This window comes from Nymphaea colorata, chromosome 9 (genome assembly GCF_008831285.2).
Source record: "Nymphaea colorata isolate Beijing-Zhang1983 chromosome 9, ASM883128v2, whole genome shotgun sequence".
Taxonomy (NCBI): Eukaryota; Viridiplantae; Streptophyta; class Magnoliopsida; order Nymphaeales; family Nymphaeaceae; genus Nymphaea; species Nymphaea colorata.
In genome coordinates this window covers 2,794,900-2,811,747 of record NC_045146.1, presented here as the reverse complement: position 1 = coordinate 2,811,747, position 16,848 = coordinate 2,794,900, and the positions used below count along the sequence as shown (strand labels likewise).

General features: G+C 39.4%; 1 protein-coding gene and 1 non-coding gene across 3 annotated transcripts; one reads left to right on the top strand and one right to left on the bottom strand.

The window, feature by feature from the left end:
• The first annotated feature begins 6,688 nt into the window (after nucleotides 1-6,688).
• LOC116260509 (G-box-binding factor 3) lies at nucleotides 6,689-14,456 on the top strand. Of its 2 annotated transcripts, none has more exons than XM_031638920.2 (12): nucleotides 6,689-7,134; nucleotides 9,229-9,363; nucleotides 9,848-9,892; nucleotides 10,022-10,114; nucleotides 10,861-10,947; nucleotides 11,124-11,177; nucleotides 11,503-11,651; nucleotides 11,852-11,943; nucleotides 12,476-12,729; nucleotides 13,333-13,410; nucleotides 13,524-13,649; nucleotides 13,882-14,456. In XM_031638920.2, exons 2-12 carry the CDS (start codon nucleotides 9,304-9,306, stop codon nucleotides 14,098-14,100), a joined length of 1,257 nt encoding a protein of 418 aa, XP_031494780.1. In that variant the 5' UTR covers nucleotides 6,689-7,134; nucleotides 9,229-9,303; the 3' UTR covers nucleotides 14,101-14,456. The 2 variants fall into 2 exon arrangements, with proteins under 2 accessions (XP_031494780.1, XP_031494781.1); XM_031638921.2 differs by having other exon boundaries at nucleotides 6,695-7,134; nucleotides 11,855-11,943.
• A 1,291-nt stretch (nucleotides 14,457-15,747) lies between these two features.
• On the bottom strand, nucleotides 15,748-15,819 carry TRNAM-CAU (transfer RNA methionine (anticodon CAU)). The gene has a single exon. It is a non-coding gene; the product is annotated as a tRNA-Met (tRNA).
• Between the last annotated feature and the right edge of the window lie 1,029 nt (nucleotides 15,820-16,848).

Sequence of the window (16,848 nt, the reverse complement as noted above, 5' to 3'; positions counted from 1 at the left end):
ATGTGATGACCCTCTTCTCTCTTGAGTAAGCTCAGCGACTCTTGACATTCAATTTTACTAATTATTTTATTCTTGCCAAATAATTCACAAGAAGCTATATGTAAAGTTATTTTCAGAAAAATATGAGTACAACTTCTATTTTGATTTTCAAAAAGGTATATTTTCACACAATATTTTCTTTGACTATCTTATAAATGAGTTCTCATAGCTTTATATTCACTCAATCTACGTACGTTTAAGTATTTAACAACTTTCTCTTCTTCCAATTTCCCCATTTAATGGGAAATAAATAGCATTGAGTGCACAGAAAAACAAAAACGGGTTTCTTAAAATTACTTGAATGGGAGTTTATATATATATATATATATATATATATATATATATATATATATATATATATATATATAGATATATGTTGGAGTTAAAAAAAAAGGGAAAGCAATCAAGCACTCAATCAGCTGATCCCTCTTTGCATTAAATTCTTTGATTTTGGGGACGTTTATTTATATTCTTTGTAGGTTTCTAGACATGCACCTGTATTATCGGTTCGATTTGAAATTCATGAATAAACTTCACATAAAAAGAAAGCCGTAAGATTCTGTTGCATGAAAGCTACATGTCTGTTTGAACATACTTAAAATAAACCATTTACTATTAATATGAAAGTGACCTTTCATTTTCCTTTTTATGCATTTGTTCTGGTTTTTCACAACTTAAAGAAATTGAACCTAAAAGTTGGTACACGACCAAATATTTATCTATCTTACTAAGGAGGCCATGGACAACCTCGAATTTGAGATCTAAGATGATTATAGATCATTGATAATATCAGATCCATGGTGAGACCATCTTTCCATTGGCCTTCAAATCTAAGATCTTGGTCATAAATTGGGGTGTGTTTGATTGCCCATGGATCTCAGATCCTAGGGAATCTCGAATCTGTAATAGCTGAAATCCACAGTTGTATCAAAGTGTCGATTTCAGCTTATACCCCTAACATGGATTTCAAATCCATACTTTAACATAAAGAAATGTGGATTTGAAATCACATGAGAGGTGAACACGATCCGAGTCGAGTCCGAGTTCAGTCATCTCGAGCTTAGCTCGACTAATGAAACCTCGAGGTCGACTAGGCTCGAGCTCTAGAATAGCTCGACGGAAGCAACTTGAACTTGACTCGGCAGTTATGTGTTGAGCTTGAGCTAGACTCGATTAAAACTCGACAAAGTCGTTTGAATATTGATATTCATCGTTACGTGTTGAGCTTAAACTCGACTCAATTAAGGTTCGACAAACTAGAATTGATATTCATCGTTACGTGTTGAGCTCAAACTCGACTTGATTAAGGCTCGACAAACTCGTAAATTTGTTTGAATATATCGACTTGATTAAGGTTCGACAAATTCGATTAAGGCTCGACCTCCACTCGGTAGCTACGTGTTGAACTCAAACTTAACTCGATCGTTAAGCAAAAGACTCAACTCGAACTTGTTCTCGAGTCAAGCTTTTAACACGTACCGCTTGGGAGGGGGACTCGGATTTGAAAACAACAAAATTTCAAATATGCAGTAATATGAGATCACCACGGATCTCATCAAATGCAATGTTAAAGAATAAAGATTTTAATTCTTTTTTCACGCAGTGGTAAAATTCAGATGTTTGTTTGCACAGTGGGTCCCACATAAAAAAAAAAATCTTATATCAGTCTCGAACCTCAGATTCGAGTGTATCAAATAAATCTTGAAGGTCACGCACAATCTACGGTGCATAAGAATACGTGAACTTCTTACCGCTGACTTTATTCTTGCGTGAAATCTAAATCTTTGTTGGCTTACTGTCATTTTCTTGAAATGACTAAAATATTACAATAAATTTATCTCCAGGTTTTACGAGAAGTATAAATTGATGACATTATAACAAAATAATTCAACATTAATACCATTCTTTTGTCATTAATACAAATTTTTTACCAAGGTTTCTTGGCCGTTTTATCTTATTAACCCAATATTTTATGCAAAACTATAATAAAAAAGTATATGAAACATCTACACGAACTTGCGTGTTGCGCTCATGCCTGTCATGGTTGCGTCAGTTTGAGAAGTCAAAGCTCAAAAACGTCCATTGTCGCCACTTTTTGCCCTTTCCAGAGTTCACGCGAAGCTTCCCTCTTTGTCCAACTTGGTTGTCATGAAATTCTCCTTGGAGGTCAAGGATGAGAAAGATGACCAAAATGTCCCTTATGCGTGTTCAACGCGTGCCACCACGATCTGGGCTCAGTTTCGGGTGCGAGAAGTCCCTGAATCCCAATATAATGAATTTAATATTGCAATTAGACTGCAAGTGGAGCTTGAAAAACAACATTGAAAAAAAAGAAAAGGGGGGGAAAATGAGAGAAAAATATATTTGAAATTAATTAGAAGAAAAACTTCTTTTTTAGGGTGATGAGGTAAGAAAGGGTGGTCGCTTTGGCTTTGATTCTTAGTCAGACCAGACGATAAAGATGAAATATTCCTCCTTCACATTCACAAAAGAAATTTACCATACGGATAAAACACGCAAACCTTCCGGAATCATAAGAGACACAATTACATTCATGGGCTCGGTTGAGAGAGGGGATACGGATTAGGATGGGCAAGTGCAAACCATGGTAGAAGGGGTGGCCCCGGCCGCCGATTCAAACCTAATCGTTGACGACCCTAAAAAAGGGAACTATTATTATTGCACAAAGGAGTCCTCTCTCTCTTTCCCTCTCTTTTGTCTTTTAACCACTTGACTTTGACAACTTTAGAACATATTCTGGGTGAGCAAGAACTTAATAAACCATCGCCCAAAAGAGAGGCCGGAAAGCTCTCAATTCTTCCTTATTTTGGGGTACTTGATGGTGTTGGTGTCAGTGATGACAATGGTACACCCTTCGACTATAAACCATGTTGAATTTCTAGATGCAAAAGTATTTTATGCTAACGATAAGCCAAAGGATGCCTAGGTCATGAAAATGAGGGTCGGCCTCACCAGACTCGGTCACTGCCCTAAGCCCAATTGAAGATTTGTTACCTATATATTTAGTGTCCCAGAAACGAAAATTTCTGGCTTTGCGCTCCCTTGAGTGCAAGTAACATAAATTTCTAGTGTTAAAATATTAAAAGAAAGTGCATGAGACTGCCAAGCTACATACTAAGAGGGCGTTGGATGGACTTGAAGTAGGTTTTCTAGAAATTTGTCCCATAAAAGTTTGTAATGATGTTTGAAAAAACACATTTGCATGTCAATCTTGGGTGCAGAAGATGCAAAATAAACTATTACAAACATATATACTAGTATGACCTGAATCAACTAGCCCTAAAATTAGGGGTGAACAACAAGTCGAGCTACTCGAGCTCGACTCGTTAAAGGCTCCGCTCGTGAACGATTTCAAGCCAAGTCATTTGTTTAAAGAGTCGAGTTCGAGTTCATGAGTCGACTCGTTCAAATAATCAAGTTGAGTTCCAGCTCAACATGTAACTGCCGAGTCGAGCTTGAACCTTAATTGAGTTTGTCGAGCCCTAATCAAGTCTTCCAATGAGATTGCAAATTTGTCAAGCCTTAATCGAGTCAAGCTCGAGCTCAACACATAATGATGAATATTAATTTTATTCAAACGAGTTTGTCGAGCCTTGATCGAGTCAAGCTCAAGCTCAACAATTCTATTCGAACGAGTTTGTCGAGCCTTAATCGAGTCGAGCTGGAGTTCAACACGTAATTGCCGAGTTGAGCTCGAGCTGCTTCCATCGATCTATTATCAAGCTCGAGGTTTTATTAGTCGAGCGGAGGTCGAACTGACTGAACTCGAGCTCGAGTTGGCTCGTGTTCACCTCTACCTAAAATGGGTGGCACTAAAGCGCAGAACCCGCACTCGGTCATCAGGGCAATTATCATGCAACCAACGTTATATAAAAACTATGCATGTACACATGCCTAAAAATGCATTTAGGCATATGTATTTCATTCATTTGGCCAAAAATTATGTCAAGCCCTTTGCCATATCCTCCAATCAAGACACTCCAATGCAACACTCCCTCTTCAAATTCATTGAGGAATTCAAATTCCATATGCAATTCAGTGTCAACTTCTCAATTTATGGAGACCCAAGGAAATGCAAATCTTTTGTGAAATTCATGTTTGTGGTTCAATCCATGCAAATCCAAAACCAAAACAAACAAAAATTCTCCCCCCACTAAAAGAAGTAGAAAATTCTTTTGAGAAGAATGAAAGAAAGTGAGCCTACGCGCAAATGATTCGTAAAGCAACAGAAGGCTGGAGCTGAGGGGCTAGCAGGGGCCATGCGGGGCCTCTTCACATTTTGAAAAATTCAAATCTACCCTCTACATTTTTCAAAAATCTGAGTTTGGCCCCATAAAACTTTTGAAAAATAGGTCCTAGCCCCAGTGAAAATTATTCAAAAATTATATTCAAAGTGCCGCAAGATAGTTCGACTCCCCTAAGGGCAAAATCCTGGCTCCACCCATGGGAAAACTCTAAGTCACTTGTAACAACAAACTAATGCAAGCTAAATTTGAATTTACATTCATGTTGGTGTATTATACATGTATAACCTGGATTCCCAAACCTCTTATGTCATTGAAGCCCAAGGAAAAGCACCATGCCACCCTTACCTAATCAAGGAACAGTCTAGAAAAGAGCTCCACATTTTGGATTTTTATGATGTGCAATGTCAAAATCTTCCCACTTCTTTGACATCTTCCACTAACTTAGCATCATCTAAAAAACCCCAACTAAGGCCTACAACCAATTATTGAGGGCCATGAGATGCTATAACTAGGTATGTTCCCCTTCCACCTCTTCAACCATTGAATTATCTTTACCATAGTGTGCCCCTTCCACATCAGTTCTCCATTTGTTATTAGTCATATCCAAGCAGCCCCACACATATGAAATGGGTGTACTTGGAAGCCATACATTGGCATATAGAACATGCTTTGTAAATTGAACATCTGTCCAAATAGTTGATCAGATTTTTATGGCCAGTCCTTTTACAGGGCCATGTAAATTACAAGAGTTGCGTAGTACTTTGTTTAGATCACTTGCATCAATGAAGTGCAAGAAGACTGAGTATAGGAAGCGTTTGATTACTCCGGATTTGAAATCAATAGAAATGATGTGGGTATGATGTGTTGTTGGTTCATAAAACCTAAAATCCTTGTTTTATTATTTTTTGTTTTGAGAAAAGATTGGATTTAAGATCGGAGGGGAGAGGGTCTAATCTTATAAGTTTGTCATGAAACACAAAAAAGGACATCCACGAGAAAATTTTCCTTGCATTTGACCTTAACAATGTTCATAGACTGCAAAAAAGGTTGTGCTTATGACCCTAAAGAAAAGAGGTCATACTCTGAATTAGGGATGTCAATACATTCGATTGAATAGATATTTGACCGAACCAATCCGAGAAAATTGGATATAAAAAAAAATTAATATTCAATTAAGAAATTGGATTAGATTTAAATTTAAGAAATACCATCCAAACACACACACCTTAAGGGCATATGACCTTATAACATGGGAGGTATTGGAATCTATATAACTAGCTACTTACTCATCCTTAGGACCCTTTTTTTTTTTTTTTTCCACAACGCCCTAGATTTCTTACACATCTGAAAGATCGTCACTGCTAATTAAATAAAGTTATAATGATCGGATAACCGATAATTTTCGCAAGGTTTTCCAGTTTCTCACTTTTTATAAAAAATGGCTACTAATTTAAAAACTATTAATCACCTTCTCCTGAATTTCTTAAAAATATTCAAAAAGACAACAATAACTTCCTCATGTTTTTTTTACGATAAAAAAAAAAAAACAGCAAGGCTAGACATCGGGCTAAAAAGTTGAACTCGGGTTGGGTCACAGTTCGTGATTACAGTTTGGGCTCATTCATATTACCCTAAAATTAGAGTTCGGGCGTAGCTTAGTTAAAATTAAAAAATATATATTTTTAATATAAAATATAACTAATTATAATATATAAAATATTAAAAATAAGTTTTAGACTGAGTGGGGTCAACTCAAACGGGTTCAACAACTTATCAAATCGGTAAATCGGTTCAGTGCTCAATTACTGGGTTTAAGTCCGGACCTTAAGTTAGGCCAAATACCATATCCGTCGGATATTCGAATGCCCAGTTTAAAACAGGAGGAGCGTTAAGGATCAAGCAGGAAAGAAAGGGAAAACTGATACGGATCACAGTGGCCATCTGTCCGACCCGTCCCCGCACTTGTCAAAGACCGAGAACCGAGGGCATTTTCGTCAAGAAGAAAACGAAAAGGACAGGTTTGTCATTTTGGGTAATGAGTAGGGGCAGGGAAGGTGGGGGGAGAGAGAGTTGACGGACGCGAGAGGGAGATGCCAATTCGGTTAAATCCGCGACCACGTCAGCCACATGACGGGATGGATTAGCTGGCGGGGGAAGGACGACGCGTAGGCAACGTCTCCGCCGGACACGTGTACAAAGCAGATGACCCGGAATAAAAATAAATGGCGTGCACGTCCTCCGATGGACAACCCCAACCACCACCCTTTTCGCCCTCCACGACACCGTATATACGCCCGCCCTCCGTATTTTTATACTCACCCTCAGCTCTACGGACACGCGTTCGATGACGTGGCGACCTCCCTGGCTCCTCCCCTCTGGCCCTCCTCCTTCCCTCCCTCTCCTCTCCTTCTTCTTCCCTCCCTCTTCCCTACCTCTCTCTCTCTCTCTCCCTGAAGAGTGAAAGCAGGAGCTTTTCGTGCCTCGTTGTCTCTCTCTGTAAGCGGTGTGAGCAAGAAAACTGTGCTTCTTCTGCATCTCTCTTTCTCTAAGCAGAAGTCTCCTTTTGCCGTCTCTCTCTATCTTTTTTCTCTGGCCGGGGAGGAAGGAGACGCGGAGGCCGGGCGGAGAAAGGAAGGAGAGGTAGAGGAGGGCGAAGAAGAGGCGGGGGTGAATCATACTTCCGCGAGACGGCCTGAGACTCGACTCGGGCGGGCTGATTGCGGATCGTTATCAGGAACCGGTTCTCTGTTCTTGTGTAGGTCTTTGCAGCGGGTTCTTTCCGGTGAGATCTCGGGGGAATGAGGGAAAGCTGAACCGGGAGGCGGAGGTGTGTGTGTCTTTTCTTTTCTTTTTGCTTTCAATTTTCTGCTCATGTTTGATATTCCTTTGTTTATGCTTTGACTTGTTCTGTCGGGATTCGGATCTGTTGGGAAATCGTTGGTTTTGAGAGCTCTGTCATGCAATTTGGATGGTGTGGCTCCTGGATTTGTGCTTCCTGTTCGTGCTTCGGACGAATTTTTGTTTCAGTTCGTGGCGCTAAGTGCTCGAAGATTGGGAAAATTTTGCATCTTTAGGGACATATTCTTTTTCTTGTAAAAGATTAGAACCTGGTTAGGCGGAAATATATATTTACTTGCATTCATGCAATGGAGGATCGAGTCACAGTTTCTTTGCTTTCTTTTACCTCATGATTGCAGTTCTCGACTACTTGATAAATTAGTTATTTTGAGTAGAAAAACGAAGTTTGTTGCAGAAATTTATTCAATTTATGAAGACAAAGGGAGGATGAAGCAGTTTGAGAGCAGAGATCTAATACTACTCATTTATTTAGTTAGATATGTAATCGCTTTCGTGACCTCTCTTAAAAGGAAATCTTTGATGACTTCTGATAGGACGAGACCAATCACGTTTACGCTCTCGTGTGCAAGGAGAGTAAGGAACGGTTGGATAGAGGATGGAGAAATAGATTCGTTATCTGCCATCTCTTTGTACGAGACAAGCTATAATGAAGTACGGAACTGTGGGTGCGGAGCGAGTAGAGGATACTTCTTTTTGTTATTCCTTAGAGCGAACACAGAGAGAGAGAGTTGGCAGTCACAAGCACTTGCATGTGCAATCGTGGCTGTAGGAAGGAAGGAGAAAAGAGGAAAAGGAGCAACGAATCAAATACAAGTGACCTCTTTAATCTGCAAGAGGAAAAGCAAATATTTAGGTTGTGAAAGCGGAGGAAAGGAAGTGACTTGCTAATAATAGAAGCACAAAGAGAAGGGAAACGCCTTGTTTGTGTTTGTGTGTGTCCAGGTTGTTTGAGCTGGGTATGTCTTCTTCATGGTCCTGTGTATTCTTAACCTGCTTCCTACCTTTGGCTGCATCTCTACAAATTTTTGTGAGCGCATAGATTTTCAACTGTCGGCTGCTCTGCCCCAACGGAAGACCTAGCAAAAAAACAAGTTCTGCGGGTAACAGCTTCAAGTCCGTTAGCCATGAATAATGGCAAGTATGATTAATTTCTTCACCTATGCAGGTTCTTCTATAAGTTTGGACGCTACCGAATTAATAAGTATAATTTAATCGATATCTTTGATCACAATTCGCTGAGCAACATTGCATGAACTGTCCAGTTACCTGTGCTGGTAGCATAAGCAGACAAGAGGGTGGCTTATTATCCTACATTCTACTAACTCTTTGAAACATTAGTGGATAAATAAATTAACGTATAACCATATTTGAGTAAAATTTATACTTGAGTAAAATTCCATCACTTCGTGTAAGGTCAAGCCTGAGTTTGACAGTTGTGAAGATCTATCTTCTTATTTTCCTCTTCTTTTGTTGACAAAGTTGTCGAGGCAACCAACTTATAAGCAAAGTTTGCTAGCAGTCGTGTTTACTTCTGCCCACGTTGTTGTCCTTGGATGTGGTGTTCATTACTTCAAAGCATATTGTGTATGTAGGCACTTGGCAATCAACATATTATCCATTTGATCTGTGTAGCACATTTTTCAGTCCCTGTGTTATCCGTCTTTTTTGTATGGAAAATTTCTCCAAGTTGGCCATGTCCATGCATCTGCCACCTCCTATTCATGTGATATAGCATGAACGGTACTTTTGTATCTTGTCGTTGTCGTTATCATCACCATTTTTGTTGTTGTTTTCCTGAGTTTCTTGTGTGTTCTTGTACATATAATTGTCTATTGAACTCTTTTAATCAATGCTATGGACAATAAGTTTGCTTTCAGTGTCTTAGGTGTGAGAGTTCAGTTAATGTTGCACACTACACTAGTTTTGTCCATGCAAATATCTTACGATGACAAGATTTTTAGTTTTGTCATTCTAATATATGTACGTGATGATCTTCATGAACTACATTGAGGACGTCTTCTGTTTTAAATTTCTGATAATACAGTTTTCTGTTTGATTTCAGGCATATCGAACTGTTTTGTGTGAGAAGACTGTCGTATTACTCTTTTGGTTAGCACACTAGACCTAACTTTGCTTAATGGGCATCACGGAAGGTGGGACCCCAACAAGGTCCGAGAAAGCATCTTCTCCTGCACAGGTTAGTTGATCTTAGTTTAGTTATCTTACTATATTTTCACAATGACGACTTATTCACTGTTGCAGGTTCTCTAGCAATAAAAAATATATTATTTCAACATTTTGTATGCTTTAATTTTATCGATATAGTTCGGTTTCAGCTCATCAGTTTAGAAAGTTATGATCAATTTTAGCTTATCTTATAATCTTAGGTGGTTCAATTCTTTGAAAATGACAAGACAGCAAAGCATTTGACTACTGACGACGTGGCCTTAAAGTCTCAATTCCTTTTCTGCATCTTTCAGTTGTTTTTGTAATATGACTGGCGATTAAATATGTGGACGGGATATAATATAACTGGCCACTGAATATATGGATAGAATATGCTGTACTCATCGCTTGAAGTAGTGAGGATATTTGCAGTGCCATTCTCTCACTGCTTCTCTTTACGTTTCTTCCTTAATTTAGATTGGCACCTTAAAATAACCTAAACTTCTAATGTGCAGGAACATTCTGCTATACCTGCTTATCCTGATTGGACAGCTTTTCAGGTTCTCTCTCTCTCTCTCTCTCTCTCTCTCTCTCTGTCTGTCTCTCCCTCTCTCTCTCTGTCACTCCTTCGACTTTCTCTTTGTAGCAGTGTCTTAATCAACACATTGTTGTGTTTGTTGGCTGTTCAGGCATATTACCCAGGAGTTGGCATGCCACCCCCTTATTTTGGATCTGCTGTTGCATCCGGTCATCCCCCTCATCCATACCTATGGGGACCGCAGGTATTTGAGCTTTTTCTTTTGAGCTACCATATACTGTGAGATATATGTAAAAGTAAGTAACAAAATGTGTGTTTGCGTACTCACTGGTAAAGGGATGTAAAGGTCCTTAGAAAAGAATAGATAACCATGGAAGACATTTAGGTTGGTCTTCTTCTTTATTTTGAGTGAACCACTGTGAGTATAGAGTCTGTACATGCCTCTTGCTGTTATTGATAGAAATCTTTAAATAGCTGGATCTATCAAGTTACATTATCTACCCAAGGCCCAAAGGCTTCAGAGGCCAAGTTCACAAAGGGAGAAGGGAGAGGGAGATGTAGATGTAGAGTCGCAGTAACGTACGGTATAAGATCAGTTATTCTTGTTCAGTCTATGAAAGAGGTCTCCTTTCTTTTGTATTTTCTTCCATGGCGTTGCTTCTGTCTTTGTCAGGCTTCCATTTACAGACAACAAGAGTTAAACAGAAATGGTGATTTTCTAAGAGGATGACATGTTGGGAACACATTACAGTATTACACTTAATACTATTCTTACAGTTATAAATGCATTATTTTCTTCTTATAAAGACGATAATGGTGACATTTAATGGATTAAGCCTTTCGTTTTTAATGTTTTTCAAGGCCATTAATGTGTGGTGAACTAATTGGCACATACATGGTGAAATTTTTTTCCCACCTAATTTGTTTGGACAATATCCTTGGTTGAATTAGCAGCTGAGCTTGCTGATGTATTTGCATTTTCCCTTGTAGCCTCTTCTCCCACCTTATGGATCACCAGCATATGCGGCACTGTATTCTCATGGAGGGATGTATGCTCATCATCCTTCAATGGCTCTGGTGAGTCCTGGTTACTTTCTAACACTAGCATTAGCACTTTCTTCTTCCCATGTATTTAGGAACATTGTTTTTACCAATTTAAAGGCAATCAAAGGAGAAAGGTACAGTGAATATTCTGATGATTGAATCTGTTCCATAGATATTAGATTAACATATTGGACTGTTAATTTTTACAGGGTGCACATCCACATGGCCATGTTGTTTCAACACCTGCAACAAATGAAGCTACGGTATTTAACCTGATTCGATAAGCCTCCTTAGATCTTTCTAAGATTTGTCGCATGGTTTACTGAATGATAAGGTTGTCTAGAACTTGGGCAATCTGGGAAATCAGGTGGAAATTAGAAGTTGTGAGGCTTTACCGTCTCGAAACTTCTGTGACTGTAATAACGGATAACCTGAACCGAGTTACACCAGGTCAGTGTTCTAAGGTGGACCTTGATTGGGTAACTTGGTGAATTATCAACCAATAACATGGCTTCAAATTAAATTTACTGCCTGGAGCTTAGATAATTGAGTATCTAAATATGCCATCTTATAAATGTTTCTATACAGGGTGCTAGCACAGAAACACCTAGTAAATCATCCAACAGTAAGGATCAAGGCTTGGTGAAAAAACTGAAAGGGTTTGGAGGACTTGCTGTTTCAATTGGCAACGGAAATGTTGATGCATCAGGTGGCCAGACACACGGACAATCACAGAGGTTTGTCTATGTCTGATGTTACAAAGAATAGCTTTCACACTTTAGTTACTTGTTACCAGGCAACTTTGTCTTTAAAAGTTTAAAGTATTTGTGTTTGGTTTCGCTACAGGTATTCATAATTGCAGATGTTTATGCTTGTTCCTTTCTATTGGCTTGCCATATTAATACTAGTTCCCTAAAAATTTTAATTGGAAAAAAAGCAGTGGGGATAGTGGCTCAGAAGGCTCCAGTGAGGGAAGCGACGGAAATACGGGTGGGAGGAAAAGGATCGCTGAGGAATTAACACTTAACGGTATGTTATAGAAGCATTTCATGTAAATTTCCGTGTTTTCAGGTTTGGTAATTGTTAGAAATATTAATTCGTAATTTTTATGTTTTACTTACTCGGAAATCCCCCATTTTAAAGAGAAGCTAGTAGGTATGTACGTTCAAGAATTTAATAAAAAATGTGCTCGAAAGAAAAGGAAGAAAAAGAGAATAAGAGGAGAGATAAAAGCCCAAGAGTCAAGACATAAATAGAAGGGATAAAGTTTGACCTCAGATGCCAGCTTCCTATGGCCATTGTTGCTGGGGCCAACTTGGGTCTGCTGTTAGGCGGCTTCAGCAGAGAAGTTCCACTGGTGCAATCAGACCCATAATTACCAACTCATGAAATGGATATAGAAAGCCATACAAGAAGAAGAAGTGGGATTATGGATCTGGGCAGGAAGCGAGATGAATATAGAACAATTAAGATATGAAAATAAGTTTTAAAGAAGTAAGATAAAACTTGATCATAGAAAACACAAGATGGACTAAAATTGAAGTTATTGCCTTATTGACAGGGAAAACCAGCAACGGTGATTCTAAGGCGAATGGAGAGTCGCACACCTCTACCAGTAGACCTTTAGCAGTTGCTGCAACCCCACCTGCAAGCAAGACAGCGGAGTGTGTGTCCGTATCTGGCATGACTCCAGGAATGGAATTCAGAAACCTCACCTCGCCAAAATCAAAGGCTGGAACTGCAGCCCCTGGTCTTCAGGCAGCAGGTGTCATGGTTCCTGCCCGTGAGGGCTTGCCCTCTGAACTCTGGCTGCAGGTATGGATTTTCTAAGTTAGTACCTTCCTCTTCGAAAGCATGTCTGAGTTTTCTGCCCATCAAAAAGAGAAGTTTTCTCTGCTATTCTAGACATGGAAGTTGGCGCCTTTTAGTTACCAGTTGAGTATCTTAGCAGGAATGAGGATCTTGATTCACGAGTAACATTCCCCACTTCCAAAGATGGATCCTGCATAGGTTTCAGTAGGCGGGTGGTGGAATTCAGCGTTAAACGATTTTGTTGTATAAACAAAAGCAGATCAATCTTGAATTCATGATGGTCCCATAAATAATTTTCCTTTTCAACCTATCATGCATATTGATTAGCATTTCTTTGGCTTCAGGTCCCATCTTAGTCACTAGTAAGTCTGAATTTCTGGTTTTACGAAGTTATATTTCCTGACAGCTGGTAGTTAGAAACTTAGAATTGGCAGAAGGGTTCTAGGAAGTAGTGGAAATTAATGTTACTTGTCATGGACAAGATGGAGGAATTTAGTTAATAGCTTATTTGAAGTTAGAGCATCATCTTTCCTGGCTAAAGTTTTTCTATTTTAAGTTTAGACTGGCAGTATAGTTTTTCATGGCGCTTTCAATTTCATTTTGCAGGATGAGCGTGAATTGAAGCGAGAAAGGAGGAAACAGTCTAACCGTGAGTCTGCAAGGCGGTCAAGGTTGAGGAAACAGGTCTCTCTCTCTCTCTCTCTCTCTCTCTCTCTCTCTCTCTCTCTCTCTCTCTCTCTCGTTCCCTCTTTTTTCTCGAATGCATGCACGCAGCTGATCGTTCATATTCTTTTCAGGCGGAGACCGAGGAGCTAGCAATGAAAGTGGAGTCACTCAATAGTGAGAACCTGGATCTTAGAGAGGAACTAAATCGTTTGAGGGAAAAATCTGAGAAATTGAAGCAAGAGAACTCGTCTCTAATGGTAGTTTCTTCATCCTTACCCTGTTTTAGTTTGAGATTAACCCACAGAGTCTACTTGTTTTCTACTGGTGGTTGACGATGCATTGTGTGGCTTCTGAGATTATGGGCTGTCTGGCTGTATTTTATCTTCGTTCAGAAGCCCATTCTGCATATGTTTAGCTTTTTTGGGTGAACTTTATGAACATGAACTCGAGGAACAGAAAATGAATCGAGTTTATGCTTTGGAACTGCAGGAGAAGGTCAAGAAGGCACAAATGGAACGTGCAGGAGGTGTTTCCCTGGATAAGGTTGAAGCTCAGCCTGCGGGCGTCGAGAATTTCCTGTCCAGGATGAGTAATGCCAGCCAGGTGAATCGCAGTGGGCAGCGGGATGATGAGGGCCATGAGAACACCGGCAAGCTCCACCAGCTGCTGGAATCAAACTCGCGTACTGATGCTGTGGCCGCCGGATGAAGCCTAACAAGGCCTTCTGGTCGCCCCATTTGATCTTCTGGTAATTTTGGCAAAATTTCTTCTCGCCTGAAATTATCAAATCTAACGGTAACTAGGAAATAGTCGAAGCACATACAGAAACGGATCAGATATTTCATCTGAGCATCTGGGCTCTCTTGTGAAGGGAGGAACAAGGTGGAGGTCTTTTCTTCCTTTTCTTTTTTTTAATAGACGAACAAAGGACTAATTTTTGACTCAGTTCTTTGATCTTTTTTTAAGGGTTGGATAATAGGTTATCGGGTCTCCTTGCTTGTTGAGACTCGGTTCCTTCTGTATATCTGAGATATTTCAAAGGGAAGCCTTATGTATTTTAGTTATTGCTTGGTCTCTGGTATGTTGCAGTTTTTTTATGCTTGGTTTGCGTCTTCTTCTCTTTCACTCGATGGGTCCACATTGTTTCACGGTGGAGTCCAAGGACGTCGCTATCCAGTCGGGCTTGCTCAACCGCCCAACGAATCACAGCTTGGCTTGCGCTTGCCGTCAACGAAGTGAGATAATCATACAACTACGATCATAATCGCGGCAGATCGGGGAAATTTTACCGAGTAAAACTTACGGACGTTTGAGATTTTTTCTGTTTTTGTATAGGGAAGCTGGCGTTGGGCGCACTCCCTACTTTTTGCGCCAACCGGTGACTAGTCTGAATATTGCCCTCGTACAGCTTGGATATCAGGTGGGATCTAACTTTGGCCTCATCAAAAACATATTGAAGTCTTGAAAGTCCACCTCTTGGGTCAAAACTTTGGAGTCTTGAAGTCCATCTTCCTTGAAAAAAGTTCTTGCAAGCCAACGCCTAGGTGAAAAATGAGTTTCAAATTCGTTCACTTGCAAAAAATGCATTTTCTGTGTGACGTATGCATTTACTATATAAATGTATCGATTTACGAAGGCTATAGGAGTTGATTGATGCGATTCCTCACGGAGCTTGCCGCGTGTTACGCTTTCGTGGCTCATACGAATCGTGGTTCACAGAGAGTCGTAGATTATGTATTATTTCTATTTGTATATACGAAACATATGTGCTAATGCTATACCATCTTTGTTGCGAGAACAAATCATTGAGGAAAGATTGTCCCAGGTAGGAGTAATCAGCACCGACCGCCTATTCTTCATGAGTGTTCTCTGACTGGGTGGCCGCTAGGTAGGAATACGATTAGATCTTCGAAGACCTGGTTGATTTAAATGCTGATAATAGCGAGCGAGAGAGAGAGTATTATAAGCCCTTTTAAGCCTCAAAGCAATCTAATAATACCTTAAAGGCATAAAGGTATATATATATATATATATGGCTTTTGGGGCTTTACCCCGAAACAGTTTCTTTAAATAAACATTAAAGAAAAAATTGCTACCAGAAGGTGTCCAACATGTTTTCAAACGCATGAGTTTTCAACGGGTAGAACTCAAAGAACTGGTGATAATTGTGACGAGCATCCTTATCGTCGTCGTCGATTTCAGACAAATAAACCCAAAGTAAGAAAGACGAAAGATGTCAAAATCATCAGTTTCAGAATGCGGCCGCATTCATAAGACTTAATTTTATATTTTTTTTTTTTTGGTTAGGTCTAACAAAAAAGACAATGGTTGAAGAAGCCTTTTCTCTGAAGAGCCTATCAGAGCCAGGTTTCGATCCTGGGACCTGTGGGTTATGGGCCCACCACGCTTCCGCTGCGCCACTCTGATTAGTTATTAAAAGGGTTCCAAATAATAATTTATCCAAACATTTAAGTTAACGTTTAACAAAAATGCCTCAGCACTAATATATTTGTTCTCACTATTAAAGATATCTCACAGTTGAGTAGACTGATTTTGGAGTAGGTCTGGACATGGAGTAAAACCAAGCCGAGGGGATCGTTTGGATCCGGATCTGACCACTGTTTTCTTTCCCTGTAGTGGATCGGGTATCTATAGACGAATGAGGGTATCAGTCCGTCCACTTTCGGGCTAGCACAGGTCGAGTAGTTGCTTAATAGACTCTAGTACGCAAGCTGCTAAAGAAAAAACAAAAAACAGAATAAAAAACAAAAAATAGTTGATAGAAATATTTTTCATGGTCAATATCTTGAATTTGAACTTTCTCTGCCGTTACCCGAGCAGGGTATCGGTCGGTTCAACTCTTTTCACTGAAGATATTACACAAAGTCGATATCAGACTTCAAAACTGGTCAGATCAAGTTCAACCGTATTGAATCCAATGTGGTTGCTGGTTAGACACATAGTTCTATTGTTCTTGTTAAGAGCCAACATATTTCTCCAGTGACAAGTCAATGGCGTCACGTTTCAAAGCTGGTGGTCGTGTCTGGTCTAACTGTTTTCCGATCCGATGACATGGGCAGAGCCTTTCTATTTTTTTATGGGTTAGGTCATTGGGTTCGAATTAGATATTACTCTTTACCATATCCAGTGTTCAGATGTTCATATATTTAGATTTGAATATGAAGGAATTTTTTTTTTTATATCATATCCAAATCCAAATCTGAATTCACAATCTAAATCGATCTTAACCTGATTTTGAGATTAACAGCCAAATCCACCACAACCAACTTTTAAACCAAATCCAAATTGCTTTATGAACATTAGCTACAGGATGTCTATTTAAAACTATATTTGATCTGAATTCAAATTTGAATCCGTCCGGATGTCGTTTCTGAAATCTGAATCCAATACAATCTTTTAATCGGATATCGATTTTTTTTTTCCATATCTGAAGTG

Bases quoted from the DNA above. Each gene is read 5' to 3' on its own strand.
- LOC116260509 (XM_031638920.2), top strand. From the start codon at position 9,304: ATGGGCATCACGGAAGGTGGGACCCCAACAAGGTCCGAGAAAGCATCT. The intron at 11,178-11,502 runs GTATTTAACCTG...GTTTCTATACAG, and splicing joins CTGCAACAAATGAAGCTACG to GGTGCTAGCACAGAAACACC. The intron at 11,652-11,851 runs GTTTGTCTATGT...TTGGAAAAAAAG, and splicing joins ACACACGGACAATCACAGAG to CAGTGGGGATAGTGGCTCAG.